General features: G+C 69.3%; 3 protein-coding genes across 10 annotated transcripts; 1 reads left to right on the forward strand and 2 right to left on the reverse strand.

Moving 5' to 3' along the window:
- GFER (growth factor, augmenter of liver regeneration) lies at positions 1-2,185 on the reverse strand. Of its 2 annotated transcripts, none has more exons than XM_051830246.2 (3): positions 1,928-2,185; positions 1,548-1,711; positions 1-657 (listed from the first exon to the last, which is right to left on the reverse strand). In XM_051830246.2, exons 1-3 carry the CDS (start codon positions 2,183-2,185, stop codon positions 495-497), a joined length of 585 nt encoding a protein of 194 aa, XP_051686206.1. In that variant the 3' UTR covers positions 1-494. The 2 variants fall into 2 exon arrangements, with proteins under 2 accessions (XP_051686206.1, XP_051686205.1); XM_051830245.2 differs by having other exon boundaries at positions 1,548-1,744.
- Positions 1,633-6,691, forward strand: NOXO1 (NADPH oxidase organizer 1). 7 transcript variants are annotated; one of them, XM_051830250.2, is made up of 9 exons: positions 1,633-1,767; positions 4,168-4,431; positions 4,534-4,614; positions 4,746-4,821; positions 4,915-5,092; positions 5,220-5,401; positions 5,490-5,603; positions 6,152-6,269; positions 6,350-6,691. In XM_051830250.2, exons 2-9 carry the CDS (start codon positions 4,366-4,368, stop codon positions 6,588-6,590), a joined length of 1,056 nt encoding a protein of 351 aa, XP_051686210.1. In that variant the 5' UTR covers positions 1,633-1,767; positions 4,168-4,365; the 3' UTR covers positions 6,591-6,691. The 7 variants fall into 7 exon arrangements, with proteins under 7 accessions (XP_051686210.1, XP_069920235.1, XP_051686211.1 ...); XM_070064134.1 differs by lacking the exon at positions 1,633-1,767 and adding an exon at positions 2,015-2,152; XM_051830251.2 differs by lacking the exon at positions 1,633-1,767 and adding an exon at positions 2,101-2,237.
- Positions 6,692-6,756: 65 nt separating this feature from the next.
- On the reverse strand, positions 6,757-12,905 carry TBL3 (transducin beta like 3). Its single transcript, XM_070064131.1, has 22 exons — positions 12,752-12,905; positions 11,698-11,749; positions 11,293-11,388; positions 11,127-11,174; positions 10,901-11,042; positions 10,728-10,812; positions 10,467-10,637; positions 10,314-10,389; positions 10,066-10,159; positions 9,797-9,978; positions 9,581-9,722; positions 9,448-9,506; positions 9,032-9,135; positions 8,492-8,639; positions 8,101-8,331; positions 7,948-8,018; positions 7,712-7,868; positions 7,581-7,639; positions 7,378-7,481; positions 7,226-7,297; positions 6,986-7,144; positions 6,757-6,891 (listed from the first exon to the last, which is right to left on the reverse strand). The coding sequence occupies exons 1-22, from the start codon at positions 12,790-12,792 to the stop codon at positions 6,773-6,775; spliced, it is 2,412 nt and encodes an 803-aa protein (XP_069920232.1). The 5' UTR covers positions 12,793-12,905; the 3' UTR covers positions 6,757-6,772.
- Positions 12,906-13,949: the final 1,044 nt, after the last annotated feature.

The raw sequence follows: 13,949 nt of genomic DNA on the forward strand, positions 1-13,949 counted from the left end.
TCTCTTGTCCAGCACTTTATTCTGGTCTCTGAGCCCGGCACCGTCCTGGCACACCTTCAGAGGGCCCGTGCCAGGCGGGGCGTGGCAGCACGCTGGGCGACCTCAGGAAAAACTCCGCCCCAGACTTCCCCATGGGGCTGGGCCCAACGGAGTACTCAGGCCCAGGCCTCACTCCCCAAGTGGCAACGGCACAGAGCCACTGGGGCCACGGCACTGCTCAGGGAGAGGCACAGCCGGGCCTCACGGGGCAGGAAGAGGGAGCCCCGGCCTCTCGCGGGCTGCCATCCTGGACGACGAGACGCTCCTTCCTGCCTCCCTCCCCTGCACACCCCTGCCCAGGCCCCCCGCTGAAGAGGAGGCCGGCTGCTGGAGTGCCCGCAGGGGGCAGCTTCCTTTCGGAAGGGCAGTGTCCTGGGACCACCCAACGAAGACGCGACAGCTGTGGCTCTGACGCACTTTAATGAGCGGCCCGCCCCTCTGCCGCGGCCGCCCCTCTAGTCGCAGGAGCCGTCCCTCCAGCCGTCGCGCCAGCGCTCGTCCACTTGTGAGCAGTCAAACTCGGGCTTGCCCAGCTTGCGGTTCACCTCGTTGTGCAGGCGGCACAGCCACTGGCTGAGGCACGCGCGGGTGCGGGTGTCCGGCTGGTTCCTGTGGATCCTGAGTAGGGGCGACACAAAAGGGGGAGGTGGCCCCGGCCCTGCCGGCGCCTCGCCGCGGGAGGAGAGAGAGGCACTGCAGCCAGCGGCACCGGGGGGCGTCCTCCTGCGTCCGGAGATGGGCGTTCCCCAGGGTGGACCCTGCAGAGCCCAGGGCAAGGCACCGGGGCACGAGGCAGCCACTTTACAGTCTCGTGAAATCAGGAACACTCACCTGTGCCCCTGGCCCCAGGCAGGTGCAGCCGGGGCGGAGCCGGCACAGAGCGGACCGCTCCTTAGCACCCCAGGGAGGCCTTGGTGAACCAGTCAAGCCAGGGCTGCCTGGTTCTAACTGTCGTGGCTGCCCCCACACGTCCGGCCCGGAGATGCCTAACACAGCTCCCGGGCATCTCAGTGAGGAAAAGCAGTGGGTTCCCAGGCTTTCAAACCAGCAATCGGGGGCCGGCAGGGCGCAAGGCCTAAGCCACGGCCTGCAACGCCAGCATCCCACGTGGGCGCTGGCCCAGTCCTGGGCGCTCCACTTCTGCTCCAGCTCCCTGGGAACAGCAGCGGAGAACGACCCAAGTGCCCGGGCCCCTGCACCCCCATGGGAGGCTGGGATGAAGTTCCTGGCTCCAGCTTGGCCCAGCGCGGGCAGCTGAAGCCATGAAGAGTGAACCAGCAAATGGAAGACCTGTCTCTCTCTGTTTGTTTGTTTCAAATAATAAAAAGAGCAATCAGCATCGACAGTCGGGCAAAGTGCAGCTCTCCCTAGCCTGCCCCCAGTCCTAGGGCAAAGGGCAGCCGGCCCTCCGGGGCGAGCCGCAGAGCCCGGGCGGCCATGGTCTCTGCCCCGCTCTGTGACATCAGCAGGCAGTGCGGGCCCCGGCTCCACGGGCGAGCGCGGCTCACCTCTTTCTGATGTCTTCCGCACACTCCTCACACGGATAAAACTTGGAGAACAAATGGATGAACTGGGCCATGTCCTGCTGCTGCTCCGGGGTGGGCAGGTCCGGGTAGTAGGCGGCCAGGGTGTGCAGCAGCGCCCAGCTGTGGCGGCCCAGCTCCTCGCGGTCCTGTGGACAATCCTCTCTAAGCTTCGTGTCCCGCTGCAGAAGTAGGCCGACTAAGGGTCAGTTAGCGCTCCCCGACACGGAGGCCCACCGGCCACCCCCTTCCTCCGCCCCAGCTCTGCACACAGGTCCTGCGGCGCTTCCGGCCCGCGCGCGGCTGAGCGGGGCGGCCGAGGCGCGCGGAAGCCAAGGGCGGGGAGGTCGGGCGGGCGCCGGCACCTTCTGCTGCGTTCGCATCCACGCCTTGAAGTCCACGCAGGCCCGGCAGGGCCGCCTCTGCGCGGCGTCCTCGGCGCGCTGCGGGGCCGGGGCCGGCGGCTGGCCTGCGGCGGCAGTGCCCGCGGCGTCCCTCCGCCCCGCGCCCCGGCCCCGCGCGTCCGTCGCCAGGTCGTCCATCACCTCGGGGCGCGCGCCGCCCGGCAGGAAGGAGAAGAGGCTCCCGCGGTACGAGCGCCCCGGCTCCCCGGGCGCCGCCATCTTGCCCGCGCAGCGCCTGCCGGGCCAGCTCGGCCGCCAGAGGGGCCTCCAGGTCGGCCTCCAGGCCAGCGCGCGCGCCGCCGCCAGCGCGCGGCCGCAGGAGCCGGGGGCGCGCGCCGCGGGCGCGGGGGGCGGGGCCGGGCCGGGGTCCGGGGCGGGGCCCGGCGCGGAGGCGGGGCCGGCGGCCGGGGTCCGGGCCCGGGGCGGGGCGGGGCCGGAGGCCGGGGCGCTGGCCGCGGCGGGGCTGGAGGGCCGGGCCTCGGCGGGGGCCGGGCCGGGGGCCCGGGCCGGCGCGGGGGCGGCGCCGGAGGCCCGGGCGCTGCGGGTGCCCCTGGGCCTCGCCCCCCGGCCCGCCGCGCTCGCCGGGCGCCGTCCGTGGCGGCGCTCGCGCTTCCTCCAGTAGAAGAGCAGCGTGTTGTGGAAGGTGCGCCGCGGCCGCGCGGCGGACTCGGGCTGAGGCTGGGTCGCAGTGCGGGTGGCGGCCCGCGACGCCCCCATCGCTCCGCTGGCACCTTCCTGCGTGCCCGCGGCCGGGCTCTGTGCCCGCAGCGGGGGGCGCGCCCGAGGCTGGCCCCCCGGGGCCTTGGCAACGGCGCGTGCGGCGCGGGGCCGGCGTGACCGCACAGAGCGTTCCCTGGGACCCCGGGGCCGCGGTCCCTCCCCGGCGACCGGCGCCCTGGCAACGGGGCGCCCGCCTCCCCGCGGTCCTTCCGTGGATGTCCGGGCCGCGCTCTGTTCCCGGCACCGGGCCGGACAAGAAGCAAAAGTGCCCCTGACCGTCACTCCGTGCGGTGTTCAGCACAGTGACAAACCAAAGCCACACCTGTCAGTGTTCCTACAAGCAGTGGTAGGGCCCACGCAGGGCCGGGTGACCGCAGGCAGAGAGGGAGGGTCTGGGAGCCCAGGGCCGGGGGACATGGACAGCACAGAACGGGGGCGGGGTGGGGACTAGGGGTGCCCTTCAGGGGCCGGCACAGCCTCCCTGACCTGATCCCATGTCTGTTTTGTGAAGCTACCCCTGGCGGTGACGTGGAGAGTGGCTTTCACAGGGGCCAGCAAACCCCCCAGGGATGGGGGTGGGTGACGGCTGGAGTTGAACTGTGAGGGAACAGAGTAGGGGTCCAGAGAGCGGAAGCTGGGTGGAGCCAGCGTGGGCGCAGGGGGCCTCCGGATCCTTCCCAGCCCCATCTGATTAAACCTGGCCTCCCTCCAGCTTCTCTCCTGGGGCCCCCTCGGCTGCCTGGGCTGGCACCGGCAAGGTCAGACAGCTTTAGAGAGCAACCGGTGGGACAGACACACAAAGGATCTTTGTTGAGGCAGGGCAGCTTCCTGGAGGCCTGGGGGGGTGGGGGGCAACCTTGACACGGCACCAGGAACAAGCACCTGGCACAAGGGTTAGATGTGGCTTGGACAAGGAAGCCGCAGCCTAGAGAGGTAGGGCCCCTGGGTGAGCCCCCTGTCCAGCCAGTGCAGGGCCTCCCTCCCCGACCCTGGCTGAAGGGGCAAGGGGTCACTCCTGATGCCAGAGGTGGGTTTGCCGGAAGCTGTGACAGACCATGAATTCCCAGTGACCACCCCCAAGTGCCACTGGCCACAGGGACTGTGGAGATGCAGCCTCCCCACTGTGGGTGAACCCCTGGGGTGAGCCCATGAGTATTCACTTAGCACAACCTTCCTGCTCCGACTTGGTGGCACAAAGTCCTTCCTTCGGCACCAGGATTAAGCCAGAGGGAGCACCAGAGCCCTGTTGCACTGAACGATTGGTTCTGGACGGCAATTGCCGAGTCCAGCCAGTGAGTTCACAGCCGGAGCTGTTGGCACACCCTGGGGAGGGTTACCCAGGGTGTGTGAGCCCAGATAGGTGGGCCTCAGACAGCCCTTCCTTCTCCTCCCCCTGCCCAAGGCCAGACTCGGGAGGGCCCTGGGCGGGTGCAGTCCCAGCCTGGCCCTTCCAGGTGGGCGACTCATCCTCTCTCCACCAGCTCTGCCTCTGGCCCCTGGCCCTGCGCAGCCGGGCTCCTGCAGGTCGCGGAAGAAGGCCCAGGGGCGGGGCGGCTTCCCGGGGACTTGGCTTGGGGCGTCCGCGGGGAATTCCACTCGGCCAGTCTTCCGGCTGGCAGCGCAGAAGCCTCAGCCGCTGCCTGCCTGCCCCAGCATCCTGAGTCGTGCCGGCCACGGGCATGGCAGTCCCCCGGCACCCGGTGTCAGTGCGCGCAGCAGCCTTGGTGCAGATGGAGCGGCTCCAGGTATGACCCGCCCCTACCAGCCCGAGGGCTTTGTAAGTGGATGCCCCTGGCCCGGGCCCCAGGCACACCCAACCTCCCCCTACCACCCCCCACCCCCCGTAGACGTTTGCCTTCTCCGTGCGCTGGTCAGATGGCAGCGACACTTTGGTGCGCAGGAGCTGGGATGAATTCAGGCGGCTCCAGGTGAGCGACCCTGATGGGGTCTCCCTCCCTCACCCTCCACCTGGATTTCCCGTCCCTGTCACCCTGGGGAGGGGTCCACGCCCTGCCTGGAGGCCGGGCAGCTGGACAGACACCCCGCTTCTCGTCCTCAGAAGACCCTCAGGGAGACCTTCCCGGTGGAGGCGGGCCTGCTTCGGAAGTGCGACCGTGTTCTCCCCAAGCTTCCTGGTCAGGCCTGGGGTCCTGGGTGGGGCGGGGAAAGGCTTTTGGGCCAGGAAGACCTGGGGTGGGCCCCACAGTGCATCCTCTTGGTGCCTGCAGATGCACCGCTGTTAGCAAGAGGGGGACGCACTGGCCGCGGGCTGGCGCGCCTCCGGCTGCTGGAGACCTACACCCGGACGCTGCTGGCGGCCGCAGAGCGGGTGTCACAGAGCCCAGCGCTCACCGGCTTCTTTGCGCCACAACCCCTGGACCTGGAGCCCTCGTTGCCGCCTGGCAGGTGCTGGACCCAACTCCCTGAGGCCTACGGACGCTGGGGGAGGCTTAGTGGAGGAAGAGGAGCCACCGGTGGGCTTGTGGGCGTGGCGGGCCCGTCCCCACCCCCTCACCGGCTCCCTCCTTGCCAGCCTGGTGATCCTGCCGGCCCCCGAGGAGCCCAGGCCGCGTCCCGCAGGCAGCCTTGCCATCCACAGCCTGGAGGTTCAGCGGCTGCACTGCCTGCAGCCCTTCCACACCCAGGACACCCGGGGCAGGCCCTTCCAGGCGCGGGCCCAGGACAGCCTGGACGTGCTGCTGCGACACCCCTCAGGTAGTGGCCCCAGCAGTCAGGGCGCTGGCCTTGCTGCCCTGGACCCCGGTGGGCCGAGATCTGACGCCCTCCTGCCTCTTGTTCACAGGCTGGTGGCTGGTGGCGAATGAGGACCAGCAAACAGCCTGGTTTCCAGCTCCCTACCTGGAAGAGGTGGCCCTGAGCCCGGGCCAGGAGGGGGCCCTGTCCCTGGGGAGCACTGGTAGGATTTTTTTAAAAAAGATTTATTTATTTTACTTGAAAGTCAGTTACACGGGGGGGGGGGGGGGGGGGGCGGGGGAGGGAGGGAGGGAGAGTGAGTCTTCCATCCGATGGTTCACTCTCCAATTGGCAGCAATGGCCAGAGCTGTGCTGATCCAAAGCCAGGAGCCAGGAGCTTCCTCTGGGTCCCCCATGTGGGTGCAGGGGCCCAAGCACTTGGGCCATCTTCCACTGCTTTCCCAGGCCACAGCAGAGAGCTGGACAGGAAGTAGAGCAGCCGGGTCTCGAACCGGCGCCCATATGGGATGCCGGTGCTGCAGGCCAGGGCATTAACCCGCTGCACCACAGCGCTGGCCCCTGGTAGGATTCTGACCCTCCTCTCCTAGCTGGGCAGTGAGGGGCAAGGGAGGGCCAGGGGAAGCGCAGGCGGCAAGGGGCGCTGGAGGGTCTGGGGGCGTGTGCTCAGGCTTCACGGGGCCCTGAACAGAGGGGCAACGGGAAAGGCGGGCGTCTCTGTGGCCTAGCACTGACCCCAATGCCCACCGCCAGGGCCCCAGTTCTACGCTGCCCGTGCCTTCGAGGGCAGCCGCGCGGATGAGCTGACAGTGCCTGCAGGGGCGCGTGTGTGCGTGCTGGAGAAGTCGGACCGCGGCTGGTGGCTGTGCAGGTGCGTGGGGTGGGGCTTCGGCCTGGCCTAGCCTGCTGCGGGGCGGGCCAACTCCTGACCAGGCTCCGCCTCCCTCACAGGTATGCCGGCCAGACAGGTCTTTTGCCCGCGGTGTTGCTGCAGCAGGAAGGGCTGGGCGCGCTCCTGAGTGGGCCCGGGCTCCACGGCGGGGAGGACACAGCAGAGGCCCGCGGCTCCCCGGCACCCCCCAAGGCCTGGGCCACTCCGCCTGCGGTGCCCACCCGACCACGGCTGAGCGCCATCCAGAGCCGCTGCTGCACCATCACCCGCAGGGCCCTGGGCTGCCAGGGAGCCCCTTGAGTGGGGCCGGGAGCTGGCGGAGGGGTGGGGGGCCCCCTAGCTGGCAGAGCCAGGAAGCTGTGATTCCCCGTTCCCTCAAAATACAGCGCCTCCTCCTCTAAGCCCTGTGTTGTGCCCCGGGCAGGGCCTGTGGGACCTGGGGGAGGCGGGCCCAGACACACGGCCAGATGGACACGCCAGCTCTATGTATTCGAGAGGGCTGGGGGGGCAGCAGGGAGGGTGGGCAGCTTCATGTTGTGCCACAGGAAATCCAGGAAGGTGGCCGCCTGCAGCGTCCGGCTGAGCCGCTGGAAATGGCGCTCTGGGGAGGACAGAGAGCGTCGAGGGGTCCGTGCCTCTCGCCCGCCCCCACCCTGCCCCGGCCCGCCCCGGCCCGCCCCGGCCGCGCTCAGCACCTGTGTAGGGCAGCAGGGCCTCCAGCGCGGCCCGCACGCCGTCGTAGGCCAGCAGCTCCTCGGGGGCCTCGTGCCGCAGCAGCACGCCCAGCACGGCCTGCGCCTCGTGGCAGTGCCGGGAGTTGGTGTTCCACGTGACGCAGAATCGCAGCAGGGCCTCTGTGGGCGACAGGGCCGGTCACCTACCTGCCTGCCGGACCGCCCCCGCCCCCGCCCCCGCCCTGCCTGTCGGCCCAGGACCTCTCTGGTCTCTCCGCAGTCGGAGCACTGTGGCTTCCAGCTTCTCACAGGCCTCGGGGTCCTTCCGGATGGCTGCGGGGGGGACAGGAGTCAGCGCCTGGAGGGCCCCTGCGCCTGCTCTGGCCCCTGGCTCACCCGGGGCGGGCACTGACCCTGGATGACGGTCAGCACAGTATGGGGCCGGTCCAGGGAGATGGCAAGGCCCAGCGCCCGCAGGAACCGCCGCTCATGGAGCAGGTTGTCCAGCTCCTGCTGTCTGGGGGTGGGGGGGGAACAGGGTCAGACGGTGCTGGGCTGAGGCTGCTCCAGGCCGCTCCCCTGACCACGAGCAGGGGTGCTGCTGCCCGGCACCCACCTGACCACCTGCTCTTCCAGCTTGGCCTGCGCCTCTGCCTGCTCCGCCTCCGTCACATCCTAGGGTCAGCTGGGGTCAGATGGGTCCCAGGCTACCCCACTCCCGCCACGCCCCGCCCTTGGGCCCACCACCTTCCAGAGAATGACGCGGGAGTCGCTGGCTCCGGTGAGGGCGCGGTCGTCCAGCCGGCTGCAGTGCAGGCCCCAGACCTTGTCCTCGTGGGCGTCCAGCGTCCGCACGCACTCGTTGTTCTTGATGGTCCACAGCTTCAGCAGCCCATCAGAGCCGCTGGGATGCAGCAGGGACTGGTCAGTGCCCAGGCCTGCCCACCGCCTCATGCCACCCCTGCCTGCTCCAGCCCCCGCACCTGGACAGCAGCTGTGTGCCACGGCTCACGAAGGCCACCTTCAGCACGGAAGCGTCGTGCCCCTCGAATGTCTGCGGTGAGGGGAGGGTGAGGCATCAGTGGGGGGGGCAGGCCGGGGCGGGGCCTGCACAGGGCCTGGGAGCCGCTGCTAACCTTGAGGCAGCTGAAGTCCTGCAATGACCAGAGCTTGATGGTGCCGTCGGCCGAGGCCGTGGCCAGCACCTGGTCCATGGGGGAGAACTGGACACACCAGAGGCCACGCCGGTGGCCTGCAAAGACGCCCAGCAGCTGGCACTGTGGCAGGGCCCAGAGCTTGGCCGTGCGGTCCTGTGAGCCTGTGGCCATCAGCTTGTCATTGGGAGCGACGGCCACGCTGTTGATGTCCTGGTGATGAGAGCGGGCAGCACTCACACCCCACCCGGCGAGGGCTCGGACACAGCCCACCCGGCGAGGGCTCGGACACTGCCCACCCCGGCGAGGGCTTGGACACAGCCCACCCGGCGAGGGCTCGGACACAGCCCACCCTGGCAGCCACGTCAGTCACCTTGTCATGGCCGCGCTGCGTGGTCTGGGCGTGGAGGACGACAGGGCCGCTGTCTGGGGCTGTGCTCTTGGACAGCAGGGGCCTGGGCAGGGGCCACAGCTTCACGGTGCAGTCCTGGCTGCCGGTCACCAGGAAGGACTCCTTCAGCCTGCAGCCCGACGGGGAGGGGAGACTGCTGAGGCCTGGCCAGCCTTGGCCCCCGTGCACCACAGACCCTGGGCCGGGACTCCCGATGCCTCCGGGTCCAAGCTCCTCTGCCTGTGCTGCCCACCCCCAGTGTCCTCACACCTGCAGACCCCACCCCCGCCCCGAGGGAGGTGGCCTCCCCACCCGACGGTGAGCCCCGGACGGTGAGCCCCTGTGTCTTCCGAAGTGCCTGAAGGCTCTTGCGGCTCCTGCTGTCCCACGTGCCTGGGCCAGAGCTGCCACAAGCGGGCTCAAAGCCATCACTCTCCCTGTCGCCCTCTGCCTGAGCCGGGCCCCGGGGACAGGCCAAGGCCTCGCCTCGCTGACACCCCTGGACGCGCCCGGGCCCACTACCTAGAACAGCAGATGGCGCCGACGCTGTGCGTGTGCCCCGAGCCCTGCGCCACGCAGGCCACCTGGCCGGCCTTGTTCATCCTCCAGATGCGGATGCTCTGATCCTGGAGGGGGGGATTGAGGGGAGGGCTGGGCCGGGGGCCTGCGGCCTTGGCATCACCACCCGGGAGGGCCAGTGCCCCCGCACCTCTCCCTCCAAGTACTGATCCTGGAGGGGGGGATTGAGGGGAGGGCTGGGCCGGGGGCCTGTGGCCTTGGCATCACCACCCGGGAGGGCCAGTGCCCCCGCACCTCTCCCTCCAAGTACTGATCCTGGAGGGGGGGATTGAGGGGAGGGCTGGGCCGGGGGCCTGTGGCCTTGGCATCACCACCCGGGAGGGCCAGTGCCCCCGCACCTCTCCCTCCAAGTGCCTCACCTTGGCGCAGCTGGCAAAGAGCCTCCCCTTCCGGAACACATCCAGGGCCAGGACGGTGTCTGGGGGAGCAGGAAGTGCGTCAGCAGCCGTCCCAGCAGTGCGGGGCACTCGAGGGCCAGCGGGCGGCACTTGCCTGTGTGGCCGGGGAGGATCTGGCAGGCGGACGACTGCAGCTCGAACACCTTCAGGCAGGGGCTGTTGGAAGCCACGACGATGTGGGAGTCGTCAGGCCCGAGGAATCGCACGTCCAGCACCTCCTCGCTGTACCCAGCGAACTAGGGGGCGGCAGCAGTGAGGCCGGGCCAGGCTCCCACGCCGCAGCCCGACGGGCAGGCGGGCGGGCACTCACCTGCTTCTGCAGCCGCAGGCAGCGCACGTCGTAGAGCAGCAGGTTGTGGTCCGCCGTGACGCTCAGCAGCAGGCCGGCGGCGCGGGCCAGGGCGCAGTGCGTCAGCTCCCGCCCGGGGCCTGGCGGCCGCGGCTGGGTGTACACACACCGCCCAGAAGCTGCCTCCCACACACGCAGTGCACCTGCGTGAGGAGCGGGGCTGCTGGGACCCACAGGCCCACGGGCCTCCCCAGCCCTGTGCCACCCAACCTCAGCCCTGGCCCACGTGCCTTGGTCACCGGCTGTCAGGAAGTGCAGGCCCGGGGACGTCACACCCAGGTCTGGCGCCGGCTCCTCTGGTAGCAGCACGGCAGCCTCCACGCTCTGGGGACAAAGTCTGTCAGGGGGCGCCCCCCGCTGCTGCCCGGCCCCCTCCCCAGCTGCCCGCAGAGGCACCCCCCCGCCCGGCCCCCTCCCCAGCCGCCCGCACAGGCACCCCCCGCCCGGCCCCCTCCCCAGCCCCCCGCAGGCGCCCCACCTCAAACACCGGCACTGTCTTCGTGACCTGAAGCTTCCGGAGGTCCCAGAGGACGCAGATCTTGTCGCGGCCAGAGCTAGGGAGACGGCCGCCTCAGTCCCGGCTCCCCCCGCCCGGCTCCCCCCACCCGGGCCTCCCAGTCCTGCTGCTGACCTGAGCATGCTGTGGCCGTCCGTGCTGAAGGCCAGCGAGGTGACGGTGCTGTAGTGGGCAGCCAGCACGGCCAGGCACGCCCGGTCCTGCAGGGACCACACGCGGACGGCGGCGTCCGCAGCCGAGGAGAAGAGGAGCAGGCGGGCAGAGTCCGGGTGGAAGGCCACCAAGCTGCAGGCCGGGGTGCGGGTGGGGACAGGTGAGCAGTGTTACCCGGAGCCCGGGGCCTCTGCCCGCCTGCCCGCCGCGGCGCCCACTCACTGCACGACCCCGGGGGAGCCCCGGAAGTGGTGTGTCCCGTAGTGCCGCACGATGTCCCAGACACGCACCGCGCCGTCGCAGCCACCTGTGGGAACGTGTCTGCGGTGATGGGGCCCATGCGCCCACAGCCCCTGCCCCGTGCCCACTGGCCCCTGGCCCAGCTGCGGCCCTACCTGTGGCGAGCAGGGTGGAGGTGGGGTCAAAGGCCATGGCAGCCACAGGAGCCGTGTGTACCGCCTTCCACAGGCGGGTGACCGTGCCCTCTCGCCAGGCCCACTGGGCCAGCAGCAGCGCCCGGCTGGCCGTCACCAGTACCTGGGGGAGAGTGAGGCACCCTCATGGGTCCAAGTGCAGGCGGGAGGCACTGGGGCTCGCCCCCGCCCGGCCCTGCCTGCCCACCTCATCGTCGGGGCTCAGGTCGAAGGCAGTGATGTCCTCTTGGTCCTCCTAGGGGCACGGGGAGAGCCGTGAGGCTGGGCTGCCCTTCTCGCCGCCCCCACGCCCCAGGGCACCACAAGGTCCCCCGAGGGCCATGGAGCGGGCCGTTCGCCCCGCCAGCCCTCACCTGCTCCAGGCTCCGCAGCACCGCTCCCGAGGCCACGTCTAGGACATTGACCCTGCTGCCGCAGACACAGACGAGGTGCCGGCCGGCCTGGTCCAGCTGGAACACAGAGCTTCCTTAATGCCAACACACAGCAGCCGGCCCAGCCCCAGCCCTGCGTGCCCCTCCCAGGGGTACCTGTGCTTCCCACCCCAGCCCTGCGTGCCCCTCCCGGTGGGACCTGTGCTTCCCGCCCCAGCCCTGCGTGCCCCTCCCGGTGGGACCTGTGCTTCCCGCCCCAGCCCTGCGTGCCCCTCCCCTGCGTGCCCCTCCTGGTGGTACCTGTGCTTCCCGCCCCAGCCCTGCGTGCCCCTCCTGGTGGTACCTGTACTTTCCCGCCCCAGCCCTGCGTGCCCCTCCTGGTGGTACCTGTACTTTCCCGCCCTTGTAAAACGGCTCAATCTTGTGCTCGACAGCGTAGCTGGGGAGAGAGGGGAGGGAGCAAGGGGTCACCGCCCGGGTCACGCCCTGCCCTGTGCTGGGTGCACGCCCAGGGGTGAAGCCGACAGGCCCCTGCCCTGGAGGAGTTCCCGGGGAACCAGAAAAAGCCAGGAGTGCCGGGTGTGGCTGCTACCCCGGCACAGAGGCCCTTGGTGGGGAAAGCCTCCGTCTTCGGCGCCGGTTCATGCCCCGGCTGCTCCATTTCCAAACCAGCGCTCTGCTAACGGCCTGGGACAAGCGGCGGAAGATGGCCCAAGCGTGTGGGCCCCGGCTGCAGCCTGGCCCAGCAGATGGGAGATCTCCTTCTCCCCCTGCCTCTGTAACTCAGACTTTCCAGACCTGAGCTGGTGGCCAGCGCTGGCCTCGGTCCGAGCACTGATTCAGGTCGTGGCTGCTCCCTCGGATCCAGCTCCCCAAGACGCCGCCCGGGAAAGCAGTGACGGCTCGAACGCTCGGGCCCCTGCACCCATGCGCGAGGCCGGGTGGAGCTCCTGGCTCCCGGCGTCCGCCAGGGCTGCCCCACATTCACCGCGGTCCCACAGCTGCTTCCAACCAGGGTCCTTGGGGGCCCCTGCTGGGCCCGGAGCCCCATCCTCCACACCCCGGAGCCCGGCCCCGGCGTCCTCCCAGCCTCCTGCAGCGGTCAGTTCCAGGCCGGCCGCCGGGCCCTCGGCCGCAGTCTCCTCTGGACAGCAGCTCTGGGACTCAGCCCGGCGACCGCCCGGGACGGAGCCGACCGCGTCGCCCCCTCCCCTGCCCGCCTTCCCCCGCGCCGCCCGCACCCCAGGCCAGCCGCCGAGGGGCTCCTCTTCCTGGACCCCGGCGCCTGCCTCACGGGGGCTCAGGCGCCATCCCGCCCGCAGCTTCAGCCACGACCCCGCGCCCCAGACCCCAGGGCGCCTATGGCGGCGCTGCGCCGGGCCCCGGGAGTCTCCCGCAGCGATCCCAGCCCGCTCCCCGGGAGGCGCCCACGCGGACTCACTTGGCCTTGAAGCGAGCTACTGCGGCCGCGGGCTCCTCCATCGCTCCTGCCGGGATACGCCGCCGCCGCGTGAGAGACTGGCGAGGAAGCCGCACTCGCGGCGCTCGGTGATGGCGTCACCACCCGCGACCTCGGCGGCTTGTGGGCACAGCGCGCTTGGCGCCATCTTTGCTGTGGGCAGCGGCGGCTGCGCCGGGAGGCGGAAGCTGGAGGGGGCGTGTCCAGCCTGGAGGGGTGGGGATTTTGAGTTCCCTGGGTGCTGCCCTGGCGCTGGGTTTAGACTGGCGTTATATTCTATATTATTTTTATTTTATATTTTTTTGGATTTTTAATTTTTTGAGTGTTTAATTTACTTGCAACCCAGAGTTACAAAGACAGAGAAATGGAGATCTTCTATCCGCTTGTTCCTTCCCCAAGGGGCAGGAGCTCCTACGGGGTCTCCCACATGGGTAGCTGGGATCCACGCGCTTGGGCCATCTTCCACTGCTTTTCCCAGGCACGTCAGCAGGGAGCTGGACTGGAAGTGGAGCAGCCGGGACATGAACCAGTGCCTGTATGGGATGCTGGCATCACAGGTGGTGGCTTTCCCCACTGTGCCGCAACGCCAGTCCCTTGGTCTATTTTTTTAAATTATTTATTGGGTTCATTGGAAAGGCAGAGTGACATAGTGAAGGAGAGACAGAGACCTTGCATCTGCTGGTTCACTCCCCAAATGCCCACAGCAGCCAGGGCTGGGCCAGGCCGAAGCCAGCAGCCAGGAGCCCCATCCGAGTCTCCTACAGAGGTGGCAGGCAGCCAAGTCCTCGGGCCATCCTCTGCTGCCTCCCAGTGCGCACATTAGCAGGAAGCTGGAGTCAGACCGGCTATGAAGCCGGATACTCCCATGTGGGACAGAGGCGTCATTAGGCCAAACGCAGGCCCAGGAGGTACCGCTTTGTTTTGCTTTTTATTCAGGATTTTATTTACTTGAAAGGCAGTGTAGAGAGAAGGAGAGAGAGCAAGTGATATCTTCCATCTGCTAGTTCATTCTCCAAATGGCTGGGCCAGGCCAAAGCCAGGAGCCAGGAGCTTCTTCTGGGTCTCCCACAGGATGCGGGGGCCCATGCACTCCAGCCCCCCTCAGCTGCTTTCCAGGTGCATCAGCGGGGAGCTGGGTCAGAATCCTGAGCTCTACCCATGCCCATGTGGGGTATCACCG

The sequence above is a fragment of the Oryctolagus cuniculus genome, chromosome 19, assembly GCF_964237555.1.
Source record: "Oryctolagus cuniculus chromosome 19, mOryCun1.1, whole genome shotgun sequence".
Lineage (NCBI taxonomy): Eukaryota > Metazoa > Chordata > Mammalia > Lagomorpha > Leporidae > Oryctolagus > Oryctolagus cuniculus.

Coding starts and splice junctions, on each gene's coding strand:
- GFER (XM_051830245.2), bottom strand. CDS start 2,185: ATGGCGGCGCCCGGGGAGCCGGGGCGCTCGTACCGCGGGAGCCTCTTC. Junction 1,745..1,927: donor GGATGCGAACGCAGCAGAAG/GTGCCGGCGCCC, acceptor CTACTTCTGCAG/CGGGACACGAAGCTTAGAGA. Junction 658..1,547: donor GCGGAAGACATCAGAAAGAG/GTGAGCCGCGCT, acceptor GCCCCTACTCAG/GATCCACAGGAACCAGCCGG.
- NOXO1 (XM_051830250.2), top strand. CDS start 4,366: ATGGCAGTCCCCCGGCACCCGGTGTCAGTGCGCGCAGCAGCCTTGGTG. Junction 4,822..4,914: donor TGTTCTCCCCAAGCTTCCTG/GTCAGGCCTGGG, acceptor TGGTGCCTGCAG/ATGCACCGCTGTTAGCAAGA. Junction 5,093..5,219: donor CCCTCGTTGCCGCCTGGCAG/GTGCTGGACCCA, acceptor CCTCCTTGCCAG/CCTGGTGATCCTGCCGGCCC.
- TBL3 (XM_070064131.1), bottom strand. CDS start 12,792: ATGGAGGAGCCCGCGGCCGCAGTAGCTCGCTTCAAGGCCAA. Junction 8,332..8,491: donor CGCAGCGCGGCCATGACAAG/GTGACTGACGTG, acceptor TCTCATCACCAG/GACATCAACAGCGTGGCCGT. Junction 7,298..7,377: donor TGTGCTGACCGTCATCCAGG/GTCAGTGCCCGC, acceptor TCCCCCCCGCAG/CCATCCGGAAGGACCCCGAG.